Source organism: Leptinotarsa decemlineata, unplaced genomic scaffold (assembly GCF_025532065.1).
Source record: "Leptinotarsa decemlineata unplaced genomic scaffold, Ldec_3_MD MMD2_tig00078346_RagTag_RagTag, whole genome shotgun sequence".
Classification (NCBI taxonomy): Eukaryota; Metazoa; Arthropoda; class Insecta; order Coleoptera; family Chrysomelidae; genus Leptinotarsa; species Leptinotarsa decemlineata.
In genome coordinates this window covers 1,777,536-1,797,878 of record NW_027412724.1, presented here as the reverse complement: position 1 = coordinate 1,797,878, position 20,343 = coordinate 1,777,536, and the positions used below count along the sequence as shown (strand labels likewise).

At 35.6% G+C, this 20,343-nt stretch overlaps 1 protein-coding gene across 2 annotated transcripts in view; it reads left to right on the top strand.

Annotated features, from left to right (window-relative positions):
* The window catches only part of LOC111502355 (uncharacterized), a 53,222-nt gene that overhangs the window by 16,142 nt on the left and 16,737 nt on the right, over window positions 1-20,343 (top strand). For both annotated transcript variants that reach the window (XM_074185626.1, XM_074185627.1), the window contains exons 2-4: window positions 17,350-17,419; window positions 17,802-18,005; window positions 18,103-18,242. In XM_074185626.1, the coding sequence (XP_074041727.1) occupies window positions 17,350-17,419; window positions 17,802-18,005; window positions 18,103-18,242 (414 nt within the window). The remainder of the gene's footprint in view (window positions 1-17,349; window positions 17,420-17,801; window positions 18,006-18,102; window positions 18,243-20,343) is intronic.

The window sequence follows — 20,343 nt, the reverse complement described above, 5'->3', positions numbered from 1 at the left end:
TGAAACCGTGAAAGGTTCACATTGCTAGTTGCTACCCACTAGAGATGCCTGACGTCACAATCAAGCCCACCTCCCAACTGGATGCGATAACAGATGTCGATACGAACAGGCAGTGGTCGTTGTGCTCTCGGAGAGGGCAGACGTTAGCACAGTCCTCGACCGCCTGCGTGTCATCATCGATAGCGAGGCTAGAGCGATGCGTTACGTCTCAGCCTTCACTGCATCGAGATAGAGGTGAGGGCAGACCGATGAATACGCATTACTCAGCCAGACGTCGTGTAGTGAACATTTTGCTCTCTTACCGTTGAACGGTTGCTGTTGCTGTGACGTCACACCACTACTAACTTGGTGGCCTCACCCCGGTGGAGCATTCATTACTTGGAGAATCTTCGAAGTATGCAGACGTATGTTTGTACATAGACAAGTACATGATGAAACCCTGTACCGTGCATTCTCTCTCTCTCTCACACTCACACACACACACAAAATCTCATATGGAAAAAAAAATCTGAACGATTCATGCACTAGACACTTCAAAGTCACATCGCCTTGACTTCACTAAACAACAACAAAACGCAATTAATACGTCATAGTGGTGAGGGGAGACTTAGAAAAAAAATTCTGAACGATCCCTGCACCAGACACTTCAAGGTCACATCGCCTTGACTCCACTAAACAACAACAAAAAAAGCAATGAATACTTCATAGTGGTGGGGGGAGGCTTAGAACCGGCTCCAATCTCCTACTACCCGACCTGCATGAATTTTCGCCGATCTGCAAAATGTATTTTCAATATTTTGAGAATTGTGAAAATATTAAGTGGGGTTTGGAATTTTTTTCTGTCGAAAATGAATAATCTAGTCGATATCCATAACTTACAGACCCGACCTGCAAAAATTTCTGCCGATCTACAAGGTTTATTTTCAATTTGATGAGGAATGTGGAATTTTTCCATATTCAAAGGGTGGAGTTTGTAATTTTTTTGTCGAAAAGGATCAACCAGGTCGAGATTCATGTCTGGGAGACTCGACCTGTAAAATATATCTTCAATTTTTTGAGAATTGTGAAATTATTAAGTGGGGGTTGGAATTTTTTTCTGTCGAAAATGATTAACCTGGTCGAAATTCATGCCTGGCAGACCCGACCTGAAAGAATTTCTGCTGACCTGCAAAATGTATCTTCAATTTTTTGAGAATTTGGGAAATTATTAAGTGGGGGTTGTAATTTTTTTCTGTCGAAAATGTATAATCCAGTCGAGATCCATAATTTGCAGACCCGACCTGTAAAAATTTCTGCCGACCTGCAAGGTTTATTTTCAATTTAATGAGGAATATGGAATTTTTCCATACTCAAAGGGTGGGAGTTGGCATTTTTTTGTCGGAAATGATTAACCTGGTCGAGATTCATGTCTGGCAGACCCGACCTGCAAGAATTTCTGCCGACCTGCAAGGTTTATTTTCAATTTATTGAGGAATGTGGACTTTTTCCATACTCAAAGGGTGGGGGTTGGAATTTTTTTTTGTCGAAAATAATCAACCTGGTCGAGATACATGTCTGGGAGAACCGACCTGTAAAAATTTCCGCCGACCTGCAAAATGTATCTTCAATTTTTTGAGAATTAGGTATTAAAAGGGGGTTGGAATTTTTTTCTCTCGGAAATGATTGACCTGGTCGAGATTCATGTCTGGCAGACCCGACTTGCAAAAATTTCTGTCCTCCTACAAAATTACGTGAGCAATGTCTACTGATAACAATTTGCTGACCTGCAGACCTGCAAAATAGTTATACTCTTTCAATAATAATTGCATTCAAAATCTTACTTCTGCTCTGGAAGCAGAGTCCAGGAGCATTGGACGGGTTTTCAATTGAAAGAAAAAACCAAGCAAAAGGCTGAACAACTTCAATAAAATTAGTTATTCATGACAGGCATTTTTCTCAATTATCACTGTAGTTGATAATGAATACCGGATTAATAGTTTTTCAGAAACGTATTCATTTCATGGAAACACATATTTTTATAGGATGCAATTACCTACTAACAGTCATTTAGCATATATATCGTTAGGATATCATATAGTAGTGCACAGAGTTCTGTGCATCCTAATTTACCTATGCTATTTAATCTCAAAGATAGTTGTACCTTTTACAGCTTTATACATATATAAAAAGATGAATAATATACTATGAAAATATTTCAATAAATTCATTTCTCTGTCTGAATTGAACATTCGGTACTATTATGAATATTCTTACAACTTTTACATTTCTATTAGAGGTACATATAGTGGTTTACAAGATTCATAGAATTCTGATTCGTTCATCGATCTTTCTATTTTTTTGTACCTACTATCAACGTACTCTGAAAAAGTATTTTATTATTTATTAAATTAATGAGTGATATACGATTTTGGTTGCAGACAGTCCCACTTCATATGATACCTACTATTCTGATAGCTGAAAAACCTGAAGCAGAACCAGATTGGTCTCATAGTAGAAAACCGTAAATGATACATGCTCCGCTTTGTGGGGTTATGCGCTTGTGCTCAAAAAAAATTCAAATTGAGAAAATTTTATGGCATCTGTTGTCACGCACCTAGTAGGTAGATAGGACCAAAGTGAGTTTGCCTTTTTGACACTCCACTACAACCCGCAAAGGTTTATTGTGGCTTAGATTGTAAAAAATGAGCACAGGTCTTATAGTATATGTATAGGTATAGGCTGTAACTTAGCAAAGGAGTCACAACACCTCTCGTTCTTCTCCTGGTGACTACTTTTCGTTTACTGCATAATTTCTGGATGTTGTAATTGTTTCATCTACTTCAACAAAATGTTTTACATAGATATCCACTTGGATGAATTAGATCAATTGTTGATTTTCCATTGGTCGAACTTAATGTTATTCTCTAAATGAACAATAAATTTGAAAACTGTTGTTGGAAATCTAGGCGGAATTTTCTCATTAGATACTCAAAATTTTTTCCCAAACTTTTAGCCTGCTTCTTTGTTGCTGGATGATATAAAACTGACAAAATATAACGTATTCCATTTCTCTTGAACACCATATCGATACTTGTGATGCACTGTTTGGAACCTTTGGTGTAGTAATGAATATTACTGGAGTTTTTCCTCAACACCAAATCGTTATTTCAACACCTCGACACGTGTTTCGATCACCAAGTGATCATCTTCAAGAGGAGGAAAGCTATCCTAATTTATACCATACAGGTATACTATACATATGTATATACAAGTATCTACCTGTTCTAGGTACCAGCGACTTGAGTGTTTTAAATTAATTTTACAATTTGCCTTATCTACTTGTTTCAAATTGATTTTACAATGTGTCATGTAATAGTCAAGTAAATCTAATAATTGAAATATTCTAAGCTATATAAAATTAACTTCTAATATTGCTTTTTCTACTAGTCTTAAATTGTAAATTGTAAAATTAATTAATTTTACAATGTATCCGTATGTAATTGTTAGGTGAATCTAATGATTGAAATATTATAAGATATACAGTGTCATCCCCAAATTATGCACCATATGGGAGACTTATTTATTAAGGGTTTTTCGACAAAATGTTAGTCTTATTAAAAGTTTGTGCATCCCCTAAAACTAAACATGCACTAACAAAATACAGGACAACACACGTAATATACGAGGAGCCTTCAAATATTTGATTTTGTGAAAAAAGTAAAGTACTTTTATTTTGAAAAATCTCGGGAAATGTTATTTAAAAAAGTTGTTCAGCATTGAAAATTACTTCTAGATTTGAATTCATGGCCATCTAAGCGAAGTTTTATTTTTTTACCCATTTTTTAAAAATAGAACTACGAAAAAAAAATGTTTGCTAAAACGATAAATAGACATCATTCTGTATACGACGATTCATTTTGAAGCCTGTGATATTACACAACTATTTTTTTTCGTAGTCCCCATTTAAAAAAAATGGGTAAAAAATAAAACTTCACTTGGATAGCCATGCCTTCAAATCTAGATGTATTTTTCAATGCTGAACAACTTTTTTAAATAACATTTCCCGAGATTTTTCAAAATACGAGTACTTTACTCTTGTCACAAAATCTAATATTTGAAGGTTTCTAGTATATTACGTGTGTTGTTCTGTATTTTGTTGGTGCATGTTTAGTTTTAGGGAATGCACAAACTTTGATTCTTTGATATTCTTGTACAATTTGAAATGAAAAATGATATCCATATATAATGTATAAAAATCATAGAATAAGCTTCCAAAAATTGAATAAAATATGTATTTGAGAACTAAAAAAAACTCAATTCTTATAATCGAAACAATTTTGTCTGTTCGACCCTTTCTAAGTTTTAAAAGGCATTCCGAATGTTGTTTAGCCGAAATTCTCATTAGAATGATGTGAATGATCTCGATGAGCTACTATTAATTGAAAATAATATTTTTTTAGTATTTGGAATCCCTCGATATTTTACAGTGAACAATTATCAAGATATTTCTGCAGTTTTTTTCAACAAATATTTTTTGTGGAAAACAAAAGGACTTGCATTTAGCTGTTGTTCTTGAAGAAATATTTTTCCTTGTTGGAAAGATGCAGATTTTAATTGGCTATCAAAGTTCCTTGAATTCTGAAATTTTCATGACTCCTTGTAGTTTTCAAAATTGTTTATATTTATGTAATTTTTTTTTTTGAAAAGAGCGTTTTTCAGTAACTCTTCCTCCATTCACAGATTTGGGAAATATAACTGGACCTTCATGAATTTTGATATCAATCATTCTTTTGTAAGCCGGTACCTACTTTTTCATTATTTCTGTTTATCTGGCATCGTGAAGATTTATATTACATTCTTTCAATCCTTGAACATTCTGGTTATGGCTTACAGTAATAATGTTATCATTTCATTTCAATTCATGTTTTTTAAATTTTCCTTGTGACAGGTACAAGCCTTTTCTAGATGACGATACTGTAACGAATTAAAGAATTAACTGTCTTAAACAAATTTATTTTAACAATACTTCACTATCACAACTAATTTATTTACACCACTCAGTAACTAACGCTTAATTTATCTTCACCGTTTGTTAACCGCTCGATTCGCTCTCTTGGTACAGACTACCCTTCGGGACGAAGAGCGACGTTTTTTATATCGTCAACGAACGTTCCGGATCCCTCTGCGGATTTCGGGACCCATCCGAAGTTTTCGCGGTACTTCGCGACGCGCCATGCGCCCGCCGGCCGGGACACCGGCCAGGGCCGGCCTCAGATTCATTACATTGCCCCCTCCTTAAAGACGTTTCGCCCCGAAATGTCATCCTTGGCGTGTGTCGATACCTGCAGAACTCTCCATATTTGCACTGTGAAGTTCGATGGAAGTAACACTCCACAGTCTTTATGCTCGGTCGTGGAAGATGGTTACCACACACCAAAATCTGGATGCCGCTGGATCTGAAGATCGTTTCCAACATGCTTCTCACAATTCTCCAGTCCAGTCTGTCGAGCCCAGAGGCTAATTTCGGGATTGCCAAGTCCACGAGATTCTGGTCGAGCATCGTCTCCTTCAGTCTAGTAAGACTCCTCCAGACATCTTCATAGGACGGTTTGTCTCGAGAATGCTTTTTGGTCACCAAGTAGAAGATGTTTCTCTGACCCTTCTTCAACTGTAGCACTCCTCCGACTTCTGGATTCTGTTCTCGTAATGTTTGAAGCTGACCGAATTTCTTGCTGAATACCACAGCGATGCCCTTGGACATTTGGAGATCCTCTGCCACGCAGTGCGCTAGGGCGTAATCAACTGGAACCTTGAAAAGGTCTCGTGGCTCTTCTCGAGTTACCCCATGTACGACCTTCTGTCCGTTCGAGTATAAGGACATTAATTGCTGGAACGTCATTTCATCCTCTGGTGGTCTGAGGGCGCGAACTTGGTCGTGATTTCCAGCATAAGGAGCCAGTCTATTGAAATGGACGACCCTAGGCTTTCCTCGAGGTGGCTTATGGATTCAGTAGACGAGGTCATTAATCTTTTTCATGATTTTGTACGGACCTTCCCACGAGTTCCGCATCTTCGGTGATAAACCACGGCGGCGCTTAGGATTGTACAGCCAAACTAGGTCGCCGATTTCGAATCCTCCAGCATTCGCCTTAATGTCATAGGCCTCCTTCATCCTATCGCTGGCACTCCGGATGTTCAGACGGACTCGTTCATGAATGTCGTCCATTCTCTGCCGAAGCTTGCTGACATAGTCTTCCCCCGCAGTGTCTTGTTCTGGAGGCATCCCAAATTTTAGGTCGCAAGGAAGCCGCCGCTCTCGTCCCATTATAATACTGGCAGGGGTTTGGCCGGTTGACTCGTGCACTGCCGAACGATAAGCCAGCAGGAACAGGTGGAGGTATTGTTCCCAGTCTCTTTGATGGTCAGAGACTACCTTGGACAAGTGGCGGTTTATAGTCCTATTCATTCGTTCCACCATTCCATCGGACTGTGGATGTAAGGCTGTGGTTCTGGTCTTTCGAATGTCCAACAGTTTACATATTTCTTGGAACAGGTTGGACTCAAAATTTCTGCCCTGGTCCGAATGCAACTCCAATGGGACACCGAATCGACATATCCATTCCTTTACCAGGACGTCAGCGACGGTAAAGGCTTCCTGGTTGGGCAGGGCTTAGGCTTCTGCCCACTTGCTGAAGTAGTCAATGGCTACCAGGATGTAATTGTTCCCATGGTGGGACTCTGGGAACGAGCCGGCGATATCGATGGCGATTCTCTCGAAAGGACTACCCACGTTATACTGGCGCATTGGAGCTTTCGGTCGTATCCTAGGTCCGTTACTGGCAGCGCATACAGCACACTTTCTGCACCAGTTCTTGACGTCGGCTTGACAATTAACCCAGTAAAACCGTTGTCTTACTTTCTGGAGGGTCTTCGTTACTCCCAGATGTCCTCCAGTGACTCCATCATGGATTTCTTTGAGCACCTCCCGTCGTCTGCTCCTGGGTACCACTGTCTGGTGCCTTTCTTCTGCACCGTCTTCAGACTCCAACACCCGCTTCAGAACCCCGTTTTCCAAAATAAGGGAGTTCCATTGTGCCCAGTAGGACTTGATCACTGGCGAATAACCTGCTACCTCCTGCCATGATGGTCTTCGATTACTTTTCTTCCATCCGATGACTAAACCAAGATCTGGGTCTTTCTCTTGGTCTTCCTTGATCTTATCATCCTCCCAGTTGTCGTCTACAGCTGTAGTTCTACAAATAGCTGCTTCCTTCTTTTCTGCTCGTCGACAATGTGAGCAGTCATCGGGGCAAGGTCTTCGTGATAGGGCATCTGCGTTTTTATGGCTAGTCCCAGCTCGATGTTCTATTTCGAAGTCAAATTCTTGTAATCTCTCAATCCAGCGCGCTACTTGGCCTTCGGGATTTTTGAACTGCAGAAGCCATTTGAGAGCTGCATGGTCCGTTCTCAACAGAAATCGTCTTCCATACACGTATTTGTAGAAATGCTCTACACCTTTGACTACGGCCAACAGCTCTCGCCTGGTGACACAGTAATTACGCTCTGGTTTACTGAGCGTTTTGCTGAAGTAGCCAATAACTTTCTCCTGTCCATCCTGGATTTGAGAAAGGACTGCTCCAAGTCCCACATTGCTGGCGTCCGTATCCAAAATGAACTTTCCGTCAGGTAAGGGATAGCTCAAAACGGGAGCGTTGATCAAAGCTCTTTTCAGCTTCTTGAATGAGTCTTGGCATTCCTCAGACCACTGGAACTGGATCTGCCCTTCTATGAGGCGAGTCAATGGTTTGGCAAACCCCAGCACATATCGGCGGTAGTAGGTGCATAAACCAAGAAGCTCCGAAGCTGATGTATGTCTTTTGGAATGGGCCAGTCCTTAACTGCTTTGATTTTTTGTTCGTCTACCGCCACTCCTTCCCCAGAGACAAGGTGGCCAAGATAACGGACTTCTTTCTGGAACAGATGGCATTTCTTGGGACTCAGACGCAGGAACACCTCCTCCAGATTTTTCAAATGATCGTCGAACGATTTTCCGACCACGATTATATCGTCGAGATACACTAGACACGTCTTCCATGAGAGACCTTTGAGAACCGTCTCCATCAATCTCTCGAAGGTCGCTGGAGCATTACAAAGCCCGAATGGGATAAACGTGAACTGCCACAATCCTGAGCCGATGGAGAAAGCTGTCTTTTCTCGATCTTCTGGGGCCAATTCAACTTGCCAATATCCACTCTTCAAATCCAAGGTCATTTATTTTAACACATTTATTTTAACAATACTTCACTATCACAACTAATTTATTTACACCACTCAGTAACAAACGCTTAATTTATCTTTACCATTTGTTAACCGCTCGATTCGCTTTCTTGGTACAGACTACCCTTCGGGACGAAGAGCGACGTTTTTTATATCGTCAACGAACGTTCCGGATCCCTCTGCGGATTTCGGGACCCATCCGGAGTTTTCGCGGTACTTCGCGACGCGCCATGCGCCCGCCGACCGGGACACCGGCCAGGGCCGGCCTCAGATTCATTACAATACGTTTACAAATATTGCATTTGGCATTGACAAAACAGCATATTTTTGGATTATTATTATCATTAATTCTGAAGCATATCTTGCTGTTTTCATTATTCCTTTCTGGCAATGCCTTTTGTCATTTCTGACATAAGTTTGAATAAGTTTATATAAGAAGAAGTAGAAGGTACATATTGAATTCATGAATCTCACGACAAGCTTTTATATCACATAATGTAATAAAATAAAGAGGTGAAAATCCGGGCTGATGGGCCGTGGACGAATGGAACCTGAAGTATAGTCGAAGTAACCGGTATTGTGAATAATTAAAGCTATCGGCGATCAAAGGCCAAAAAAACCAATATAAAGAAATTATACCGCTGCCAACTAGTCCACGTGGACTGAAGAATTGGCGGTTCGTATTGGGTTATTTTTACTAACCGAGTTTTATAATAGGCTGAAGAGTCATAAAATTAAATTTGAAGTCATGTTACGGTGACGAATAGAATGCGAGGATGTTTATATACTTCGTGTTGTCAATGTTCAGTTCAGGAACTGATCGCGATTTGAGTGTTGAAATTCGATATTGGTGCAGTTATACTTAATTACTTAAAATTTTTACCTGTTTAAAGTGTGGCGTCCTTGGACAAGTAGTAATAGAAATAACGAGTGGGTTAACAACGCAGACTTTTTCCAGTGTAGTGATTCCAATAGCGATGGTGAACAATGCGAAAACGAGATACCAGTGAATAAAATTCAGATGCATTTGGATATTGAAAAAACGGAGAGTATGTTTTAATGTATATAAGAATCTACATCTCAAGTTTGATTTCAAGAGAAACAAACTATTATAAGCAACGTCAGATTTGACCGAAATTTGTTTCTCAACTGTACGTAAAATAGTCAAAAACAAACCTTTGAACGCAAGACGCAATGTGATTACCAACACCTTTAGATGCTCATCTAATAAAATCATTAAAAAAAAGAATATACTACTTTTACAAAAGCAATGAGATTCCTACAACTGAAATCATAAGAAAGACATTGAATACATTCCGGAAAAAACTCTTCAGAATTGGATAAAGAAACTAGGATTTAGATTTAAAATAATAAACAAACGTCAAGCAGTTATGAAAAGCAGAAGAATAGTGGAATTGCGTAACATATACTTAGAACAAATAACTAAATATAGACAAGAACAACGGCAAATTTTCTATTTGGACAAAACTTGGTATGACACTCATGACACAGTTACGAAAGGGTAGACTGATGGTTCGAGAAGGTGTACGCCTAACATGCCTGCAAACAAAGGATCGCGACTAATCATTGTGTATTGCGGAGGAAGTAAAGGATAGGTTCCGAATTCTTTGAAATTATGTGGAAAAAATTCGAGAACTGCAATGTTGACTATCATAAGAACATGGAAGCTAATATTTTTGAGGAATGGTTTGAAAACACATTGATCCCAAATTTGGATGAGAATAGTATAATAATTGTTGACAACGCTTCCTATCATTCGCGACAGCTCATCAAAGTACCGAATAAAAATTCGAGAAAAGATGAAATACAAAATTTTTTAATGGATAACATTTTGTATTTTGAAGATAACTATACCAAACACCAATTACTTGAGTTTTACAGACAAAAACATTTGAAAAAATGTATGCCCTTGAGAGTATTACTGAAAAGTATGGACACACCATACTGAAACTTGAAACGAAAATTGAAACGAAGCCTCAGGCGTGAAAATAATTTTCCAAAATTTGACATGAAGGTAACGGAGCTAGTTAAAGAAGAAGTATCTAATATTACCGAAGAAGATTGGCAGAAAAGGATTAAAAAAGTAATTTTAATTGAAAAAGACTATATGGAGATTGACACTTCGCCATATCAATGGTGGAAATAAATTCATTATTGATTTAAATGACGACAGAGATTATCAGAAGCTCTCCAAGAAAGTTAGTGAAGTGTTTTTGAAGCGATCGATAATATATATATATATATATATATATATATATATATATATATATATATATATACATATATATATATATATATATATATATATATATATATATATATATATATATATATATATATATATATAATTAATATTCCAGAGAGGTGCATTTCAATGCATTTGGATCAACTTTAAAAGCACCAAGAAACTTGCCTCGACCCGTAACTTTCGAAGACAACCAGCTGTATCAGTAGCTGTATCTCCAACAGGTACTGAGATTCCCATGCTTAGGATCCTTATCTTGGACACACTGTATATATATATATATATATATATATATATATATATATATATATATATATATATATATATATATATATATATATATATATATATATATACAGTGTGACCCATTTAAAATGGAACCACCCCTGTAGAATGTGCATTTTTCAATCAATCTCAATTTTTTTTTATTGAAATATTAAGCATGAAAAACTGTATCTTGACACTAACTTTCACAATTTTAGTTTCATTTCCAAGGCACTCTATGGTTTTTTTTGTTTGTCAAAAACGGCAAAAGTTCATTAGGCAATTTTTGTTTTCAAATTTGACTACACCACTGGATTCGTAGTCGTTATAAATGAAAACTGTCAAATTTTCATTAAAAAATATTTGTTAACAACGACGTTACAACAACTTCAATTTTGGAAACAAAACACCAAAACACTGTCATCACCAAGTAGAACACCAGTGAATTTGTACAGTGAAAATCCGAAGTCAACAGCTCAATGCGTTCTACAGTTATAACTCCTGAAAATATGGTAATGTGAGAGATTTGTGGTGCAAGCGTTTTGTAATAAAAATCTGACTACGCCACTGGATTTGTGGATAATATTCCCTTAAAATCATTCATTTGAGTGTAGGTTACGAGAAGTGTATTCTAGAATAACAGAAAATTAAAAATTCATTTTCAAGTTATGCAGTACTTAGTACATTATTCCGCATAGCCGCTAAAATCAAATTGATTTAAAGCATGGAAATCATTTATTCAATAATAAAACAGAGAGCAGGACAAAAATTGTTCAGGTAAATGTAAATACTATGAGTTTTTTTCTTTTATTGAATGGGCTTCAAGAATCACGAAATGATGTTTCCTAATGTTCCGTTTTGTTCTAATTCATATTGTGAGGCCATTTGCTCATTAAAAAACTCAAGTACTGTATAGTTTGGAAAGCCCCGTTGAAACTAGATGAACTTTGCATCAAGTTTGACAATTTTTATTTTTCAAAATTTGTTTTTAACATCAAAGAGGCTCTTGAAATATTATTATATTACAAAAAAAGAAATTTGGTGACGAGTTTAGTTAAAATAAATGATTTAGTACAGGTGTGCTTAAATTTTGATAAGTAGAAAAAGCAGGAATGCGGAAAAATAGTGAAAATATAAAATACTTATTATGGGTTTTAAACTTGGTGTGTGGGTATAAAATTACAAAAGAAAATGTTTTTATCCTTTGATATTTTTGGATATTTTGAAGAATAATGTCATTTTTCGATGTTTCTTTTTTTAAAAGTCAATTTTGACAGGTTAAGGAAATCACGCGACCTATTTTGTAGACGACATTTGACATCATTTCTTAAGCAAAATCTACTGCCAAAATCAAATTTCACATAAAACGATAAATAAAAAAGTTTCCCATTTGATGCGGACTTTATTGGTGACACTGTATATATATATATATATATATATATATATATATATATATATATATATATATATATATATATATAGAATAGTAGTTTTTCGGGGATTCGATCTGATTAGAATAAATATTTACTCTTTTTAGCTGCCCGAGCTTTCGCTTATGTTTATTAGCTTTATCGAGGGCTGTGCTATGTGAGAAAAACTACTATTCTATATATACATACGGTCGTTACACTATATATATATATATATATATATATATATATATATATATATATATATATATATATATATATATATATAAATAAATAGATAAGTACTCTTTGATCATTCCCATATTGATTTCAATCTAAGAGCCACCGGTATACAGTTGTTTCAGCCTATTGGACATCGTCAGTACCTGGCAGGCGGTCCTCGATTGAAGACAAAATGAGAAAAAACCAAGAAAGTACCTACTTGATAAAAATAGCTGCGTAAACGCAAGCGAAACATAAGTGGAATCACCTATTGGTGTGGCACCCAAGTCAACTTGCCAAGTTTTTATGTCAGTGTTGGTGGTTTGACCAATCAACCGACAACTGCGGTAGCAGAAATTTGGGAAGCTAACCTGAAATGCCATCGGAAAACGAATCCACATGTTTCTAGAAATGATATGAAATCTAGAATGTTCTTTCTGAATTTTACTAGTTTGGACTTTCATTGTCTAGTATGATTCTAATATGATTATAATTCTATGAAAGAACAAATAAAATCAGAATGAATAGCTGAAATATCAGTTATATTAAGCAATGAAACGTGAAATGAAAATACAATAAAACGAATAAAATAACCAAGATAGAACATAAAAGTGACCAGAGTAAAAAGAAAAAAATAAGTAAAAAATTCAAAAATTGAAATAGTGATGACAGCCCATTCGGGTGACAAGCGATAGTCATTCCTATTATATGCATCCCATATAATGCGGAATGGGGATTCACGAAAACAGTTTATTTTAACTATCCGTCATATTGAATTTAGAGTAATGGCATGTTATTGTTCCTATTCATTTGATATTTTTGTCATGGGGGCGCATAAAAACGCCATAATGATCAGTCCGCCATGTTGCACGTAGAATGGCGTCCATTGTTATCCATATCTAACGTGTATGCAAAATTTGAGCTCAATCGGTCAAGAATAACTGCTTCAAGATTCACTTGAAGATTTGACATACAAACATAAAAATTTAATTGAAAACTTCTAATTATTAAAAGACGTAGGTAACTCTTGTAATTAATATTAGAATTTTTTAACACGGTCACTGTGAACTGCTTTTGCAAATATTAAGCAGGGGAGTTTTTCTTAAAGAAGTTTTTCAATATCTTAGATGAATTTATCTTAGAAATAATCGACTTTTTGAACCGGAAATGAGAACATACATCTGTCCCGTATTGTTCATCAATTAGCTATTGGATGTAGAAAGTAAAGTTTATGTACTTATCCTATATATTTGAGTCTTCCCTATTTCAATATATAATATACTAGTTTTTGCCCGCCTAGAATTTGGTTTGTCACTTTAAGTTTCGTGACAGACCGTTTTAAACAAATATTACAATTTTTTTATTGACTCTAAACTTTAGGTTCCCAACTTCAAAACTGACGAAATTCAATTCAATCTTAGAACCCCTTTTTCCCCCTTGTGGGTGAACATTTCTGATTCCCTTTCTTTATGCTTATTTACGCCACACATAGAACCTACCTGCATATTTCTATGTTCAGTAAATTCGATTGTACGTTAATATAAAGAGCGGGCAACAGCTAATCATTTATATTTTTACTTTAAAAAGTAACTAACTAAAAAAAATATGCTAACTGCCATGAATAGCTTCGAGAATCGAATTATGATACCTACAGTGTGACCCATTTTCAATGGAAACACCCCTCTAAAATGAAGTTGTAAACCGATTTTAATAATTTATTTTTGAAATGTCAAGTACCAAAAGGTCTACCTTGGGACAAAATTTGAATTGTTTATTAAAGTTTCAGGGCATACTGCGATATTTTTTCTTAGTCGAAAATCGGGATTTTTTATTAGCGATTTTTTTATTGAAAAAATCACTACGCCACTGGATTCAGGTGTGACCAAAATTTCATGAAAAAATATTCATTATTAACAAAGTTATGACAGCTCAAAAATTCGAAAACTCGCACAGCTAACAGTCACAAAAAACACCCTATATCAACAGATATAGCCATGAGATTTTTTTTTATGATTTCAACAATAAAGTGCCGCCAGATAAAAAAAAAACAAATAGCGTTAATATTTTTAATGAAAATAACGGAATTACATTCAAGTTTTCACGCAAATTACCTAACTAAAACTAAGACCTAATATTTCAATTTGAATCTTAGTTGCCATGGAAATGATAGTACAGTTTGACACTTGTTAAAAATTTAAGTGTACTATTGTCAACAATATCCACCTTACAGTTCTTCGAATTATTTTGTGTCATGGCTGCAAGATTGAGCGTAAGAGAGAAAATTGAAATTGTACACCTTTCGGGAGATGACGTTAGAAGTGCTAGAGAGGTTTGTAGAGTATTTAATGAGAGACATCCAGATCGTCCTCGTATTAGCTGCGGTACGGTAAATAAAATAAATAAAATATTCAATGAAACTGGTGCAGTATCAAAAATGATGTTAAAAAGTAATCCTGTACAAAGACGAAACAGGAATGACAGGAATGATCAAATCATTTTAGATTATTTCGGAAATAATCCTAATGCCAGTATAAGGAATGCCAATTTAGATTTGAATATTCCACGAGAAACTATTCGGAGATGTCTCAAGGCGAAGAATATTAAATCTTTCAAGCCAACATTTTTACACACACTTCAAGAAGGCGACGAAGCAAGACGCCTAGAATATTTTTTATGGGCCCAAGGGGAATATTTAAACAATAGAAATTTCCTAAAAATATTTTATATACCGACGAAGCCACTTTCACTACAAATGGAGTAGTGTCATCACAGAATTGTCGCTATTGGGCAGAGGATAATCCCAACTGGGTAATAAACTGTAAAAGCCAGTATTCCCAAAAAATCAACGTTTGGTGTGGGATATTGAACGAACGAATTATTGGTCCTTTCTTTTTTGAGGAAAACATTAATGCGCAGAGGTTTCTAGAATTTTTAAACACAGAGTTTTGGGATGCTATTCACGAGCTGCCAATCAATAAACGATCAAATTCAATTGTCCAGTTAGATGGGTGTTCAGTTCATTATGCCAGAGCTGTGAGGCAATGGCTTAACGAACATTTTTCCAAACCGATGGATAGGCCGTGGTAGTCCGTTTATAGAGTGGCCACCCAGACCTCACAGTTTTGGACTTTTTTCTCTGGGGACTTCTCACATAAAAGGTTTACAAAAACCGCTCAAGAGATAGAAATGAACTTTGTGCAAGAATTCGACAGGTATGTGCAGATATTAGCCCTCAAGAACTAAGGAACGTAATCAGAAACATTCGTAAGCGCTACGACACATGTATCGAAATACGTGGTGGATTAGTAGAGGCTACTAGAATATGAGTTAGAATTAATTGTTACACTGAATCGAAACATTTCAATAATTAGTTATTAGTTACGTTTATTAAATTTTTTTGCTTCATTGTTAGTTGAGTTGTGTGAATGTAATTCCGTTATTTTCATTAAAAATGTTTACGCTATTTGTTTTTTTTTCATCTGGCGGCACTTCATTGTTGAAATCATAAAAAAAAATATATTGTGACTGTTAGCTGTGTGAGTTTTCGAGTTTTTGAGTTGTCATAACTTTGTTAATAATGAATATTTTTTCATGAAATTTTGGTCACACCTATTTAGAGGCACTCTGAATCTAGTGGCGTAGTGATTTTTTCAATAAAAAAAATCGCTAATGAAAAATTCCGATTTTCGACTAAGAAAAAATATCGTAAGTATGCCCTGAAACTTTAATAAACATTTCGAATTTTGTTCCAAGGTAGACCTTTTAGTACTTGACATTTAAAAAAAAATTATTAAAATCGAATTACAACTTCAAATTTTAGGGGGGTGTTTCCATAAAAAATGGGTCACACTGAAATTCGCAAAGCTAACACAACCGTCAACAACGTCTGTTCTCACGCGTCTGCGCGCGTTCTAGTTGCGTTCTTGGCGATGGTTCTTCATTGCTTAGACCGTCCCTCTTCCCCCGCGCATCGTTTCCCGTCGTCTTACAGTAAACGCGAAGCGCAATGGCTTTCTGCGTTTCGTAATGGCTTTCTGCGTTTCGTAATGGCTTACTGCGTTGCGTCAAGTTAATCTCATCGTGATAATTTTGAATGACTCGTCCAAATTATTTTGTGTGAAAGACAAAGTTTATCTCTACTAAATACTTGAAATGTTTATAAGAACTTGACATATATTCTAAAATGTACATTGTAAAAAAAGTATCCAGTTTAAATTGTATTTATGGCTCAGTATTTCGCATATAGTTGCTACCACATAAGAGGTAGATATATGCTATCGCGTACTTTTATTTAAAACTATTTAAGATAGGCAGCGCACGGCAAGATAGCTCTCGTGGGAGCCAGTATTTTTCCCACTTACTTAATACTTATCGTTATATAATATCATAATATAACTTATATTATGACCAAAATAACACAAAACCCTTGTAAATTGTAGCCTATATGTTATTCTGATGTATAAGCTGTATTTATGTAAAGTTTCATCTAAATCCGTTTTGTCGTTTAGGCGTGAAAAAGCCACAAACATACATACATACCTCTATCCTCACAAACTTTCATATTTATATTAGTATAGAGATAGATTATTTGAGGTTATAATATTTGATGTATTTACTTTAGAAATTTCATCTGATATACTCATTTTACATATAGAACTTGAATTTTTTCAAATTATATTTTGTGTAGTCAGAGGTTTTGCAAAAAGTAAATAGCAAACATTGCAAATTTACCGAGCAATCAACCGATGAATGCAAATCAGGCATTGCTGAATTGATTTCATTTAATTTTGACTTAAACCAACATAAAATAGATTCATTCGGGTTGCTATTCTTATAATCATTTAGAATATACAAGAATGTCTATGTGTTACTATTTTGTTAAACTAATCAAAGCAATGTATATGTTTTGAAATTGGAAATTACATTTTTCAGAAGATAGAGGAGATCTTCTTCAATTTGCGAAAGTTTAAGGAAACACGAGACTTTGCATATTTAGAAAATGGTGGGTATTAATTCATTATTTTTATTCTCTACTATGAGCTATTTTTAATATGGATATTGTTGAAGGGAATATCCAAATGGTATTTTGGAGAACTCATTTTGAACATACAATATTATTTATTTCTATAACTTTATTGAATTGGGTTGCTTCCTAGAAATCCCTTTATGTAATAATACTAAATGAAATCAATGTTCAACCAAAATTCCAGTATTTCAGTTATATGTTTTTTATATTATTAATTTTTAACATTTCACAATATTTCACCTTTGATTTTTTAAAATATATTTTGGATTTAAGATAAAAATGTAGCTAATGTTTTTTTAATAAAATTAAATATTGGATTCGAACTACTATTTTCACATTTTGTAATGTTTTTGTCTAGAACGTCAGGTTGGTGTTAAAGGAAATTTGAAAAAAAAAATTGATTATTCCACAAAGAAAAGTAGACAAAAGGAACCGACAACCCTAGCAGATATAACAGAAAATGTCATTCAAATGGAAAATATCAGAGTGAAAAAGGAAAAGATTTCCAATGCTGCCAGTTCTGATACTCCATTATCCAACACTTCTGTACCTTCTACCATAGGTAATTTATCTAAATTCAGAAACAAGTTTACATATAAGTGTTATTGTAATAAGCGAGTTCATTTAACGCACTTTTTGTTGAAATATTGTTATTGAAGTGAAAACGGAACCAGAGGATATGCCAGCTCCTAAAAAACTGCTATCCAGGAAGAAAGGCAAAACTGACGTTTTGGAGGTACCCAAAAGATCTACTCGCACTAGGACTAAACCAAGGAAGTACGGCGAAGTTGAATCTGAGGTAAGATGCATAAATAATCTCATTCACAATGTATTTTTTATTTCTTTATAGACAGGTGAAACCTGTCACATAAAAATATAAGATTATCCTCACATAATAAATACTAAATGAATACTAAATGCTCATGTGTAAATGCTTTCATGAAAAAATGTAAAAATAGAATTCATTCTAATCTTTTCAGACACAATAGATGCATATTCAGGCCGTTTTTCAGCTGATCCCATTATTGCCATCGGTTAAATTACACAGAAGTTTCCTATTTTGGAGAATGAATGATATAAATAAAAGTAGAGGAACTGAATCAATTAGATTTCATTATCAACTTTAATTTTCCATATACAGAACTGTATTGTAATAACTAGCTGAATTTGTTATTACAGTGTACAAAAATCGATGAAAAAATGTAGAGGTCCGTATTTAAAAAAATCAAGTTGATAGAATCTAATGAACGAAATCTCGAATTGCAAATTAGTTGCTATAAGATTATAACAAAATGAAACTTTATAAAAGTTCCTTTGCCTTTTTGTACATCATTCGACAATTACTAAATTCGACAATTCTAGTTTTTGGCGAATAATTCAAAAATATAACCACTGATGTTCTCTCTCTCTCTCTCTCTGAATAGCGAGATCATTCTGGTTCCCCAAAATAAAACATTTTTGGTCTTACCGTTTCCGAGATAGCAACAGTGGAATCTGCTAAAAAACGACCGACAGCGAATTAATATTGAGACTAAAGATATACTTTGTAATTGAACTCTTTAAGGAATATATGGAATCTAGAAAAGTCTAACCCGTAATCATTTGCATTTCTCATTATTTAAAACAAGCACCGTTCCCAAATACCAGAACTGCAACGCTCTTCCCGACGCGCGTTTTATCAACCAAGTTGGCATCTTCAGGAGATTAAGTCTGTTCCCAAACATTAAAACGGCAACGCTTTGTTTTACACGCGTTTCACTAATTAAGCCTGCTGCATCTCCTGGTTTGGAGAAACGCCAACTTGGTGGGTTAAACGTGTGTGGAGAAGAGTGTTTCAGTTCTACCTTTCATTATCTCTCATTTTTCTTGAGACTGGACTAAAAAATCAGTAATTTGTCTGGTGACAATTTCCTTAGAAAATAGTTTTATTGTATCTCTTGTGTCTGTGTATGACTTTCAGGTTTATGTTGCTCAGAAGTAGGTAACAAACTTTATCTCATAGCTGTTTATGAAAGGATGTTTAATCACTCTGAATATATTTGCTTTCAAGGGTGCTTATGTGAAAAATGGATATATTATCGCTATAACTATAATGTCCCAATTGAAATACAATTTTAACTGCTGCAGATCTTTTTCTTTAATTGGGCGAAACACAAGTACTACAGGAAAATCCTTAAGACGCTCTTAGAGTGCTGTCTGTGCGAAAGTAGTGATTCACATTGGATTTGAATCGCTGGAGATGAAATCTCCATTTGGAAAAACGTTCTCAGGAAATTTATTCCATATAAACACCGTTCTCCAAATGGAAGAGTTCCTAAAAAGTGAAGTTCGAGGTGTACTGAGTTGAACCTCGAAGCGATGAGCAGCCACAGTCCATCGCGTATTTCTGATATATACCGCTCTTGGTGGAATCAAATGTGCCAGGTCATACTTGAACACCTCCCGTGGAAGTATCCATAGAAGATAGACAAATCCAACATTTCTTCGATGTTGCAGAATATCAAGGTTGCAAGTGATGTTCGAGTCTCCAATCAGGTGGATGGCTCTCTTCTGAATGGAATCCAGCAGCTTTAAGGGTATGTTTGGGGGCGGTGTTCCATACACGAGAACAATACTCCAAAGAAGGTCTAGCTGAGTTTTATAAAGCATCAAAAGTTGCTGAGATGTGTTGTTTTCTGGTTCAGAACAGTGTTCCAAGATTTTGAGAAGCAGCCTTTGCAATTCCAGCGACATGATTGTGCCGAGACATATTGGTGTCCATTTTAACTCCCAATAAACTTATGGAAGAAGAAAGCGGATTTGTCTGACCTAACATTATTATATCCGTTTCGACATTTATCTTCCGAAATGCCTGGGTTTTTGTGGCATTGAATTGAACCTCATTAAGATATTGAACCTCT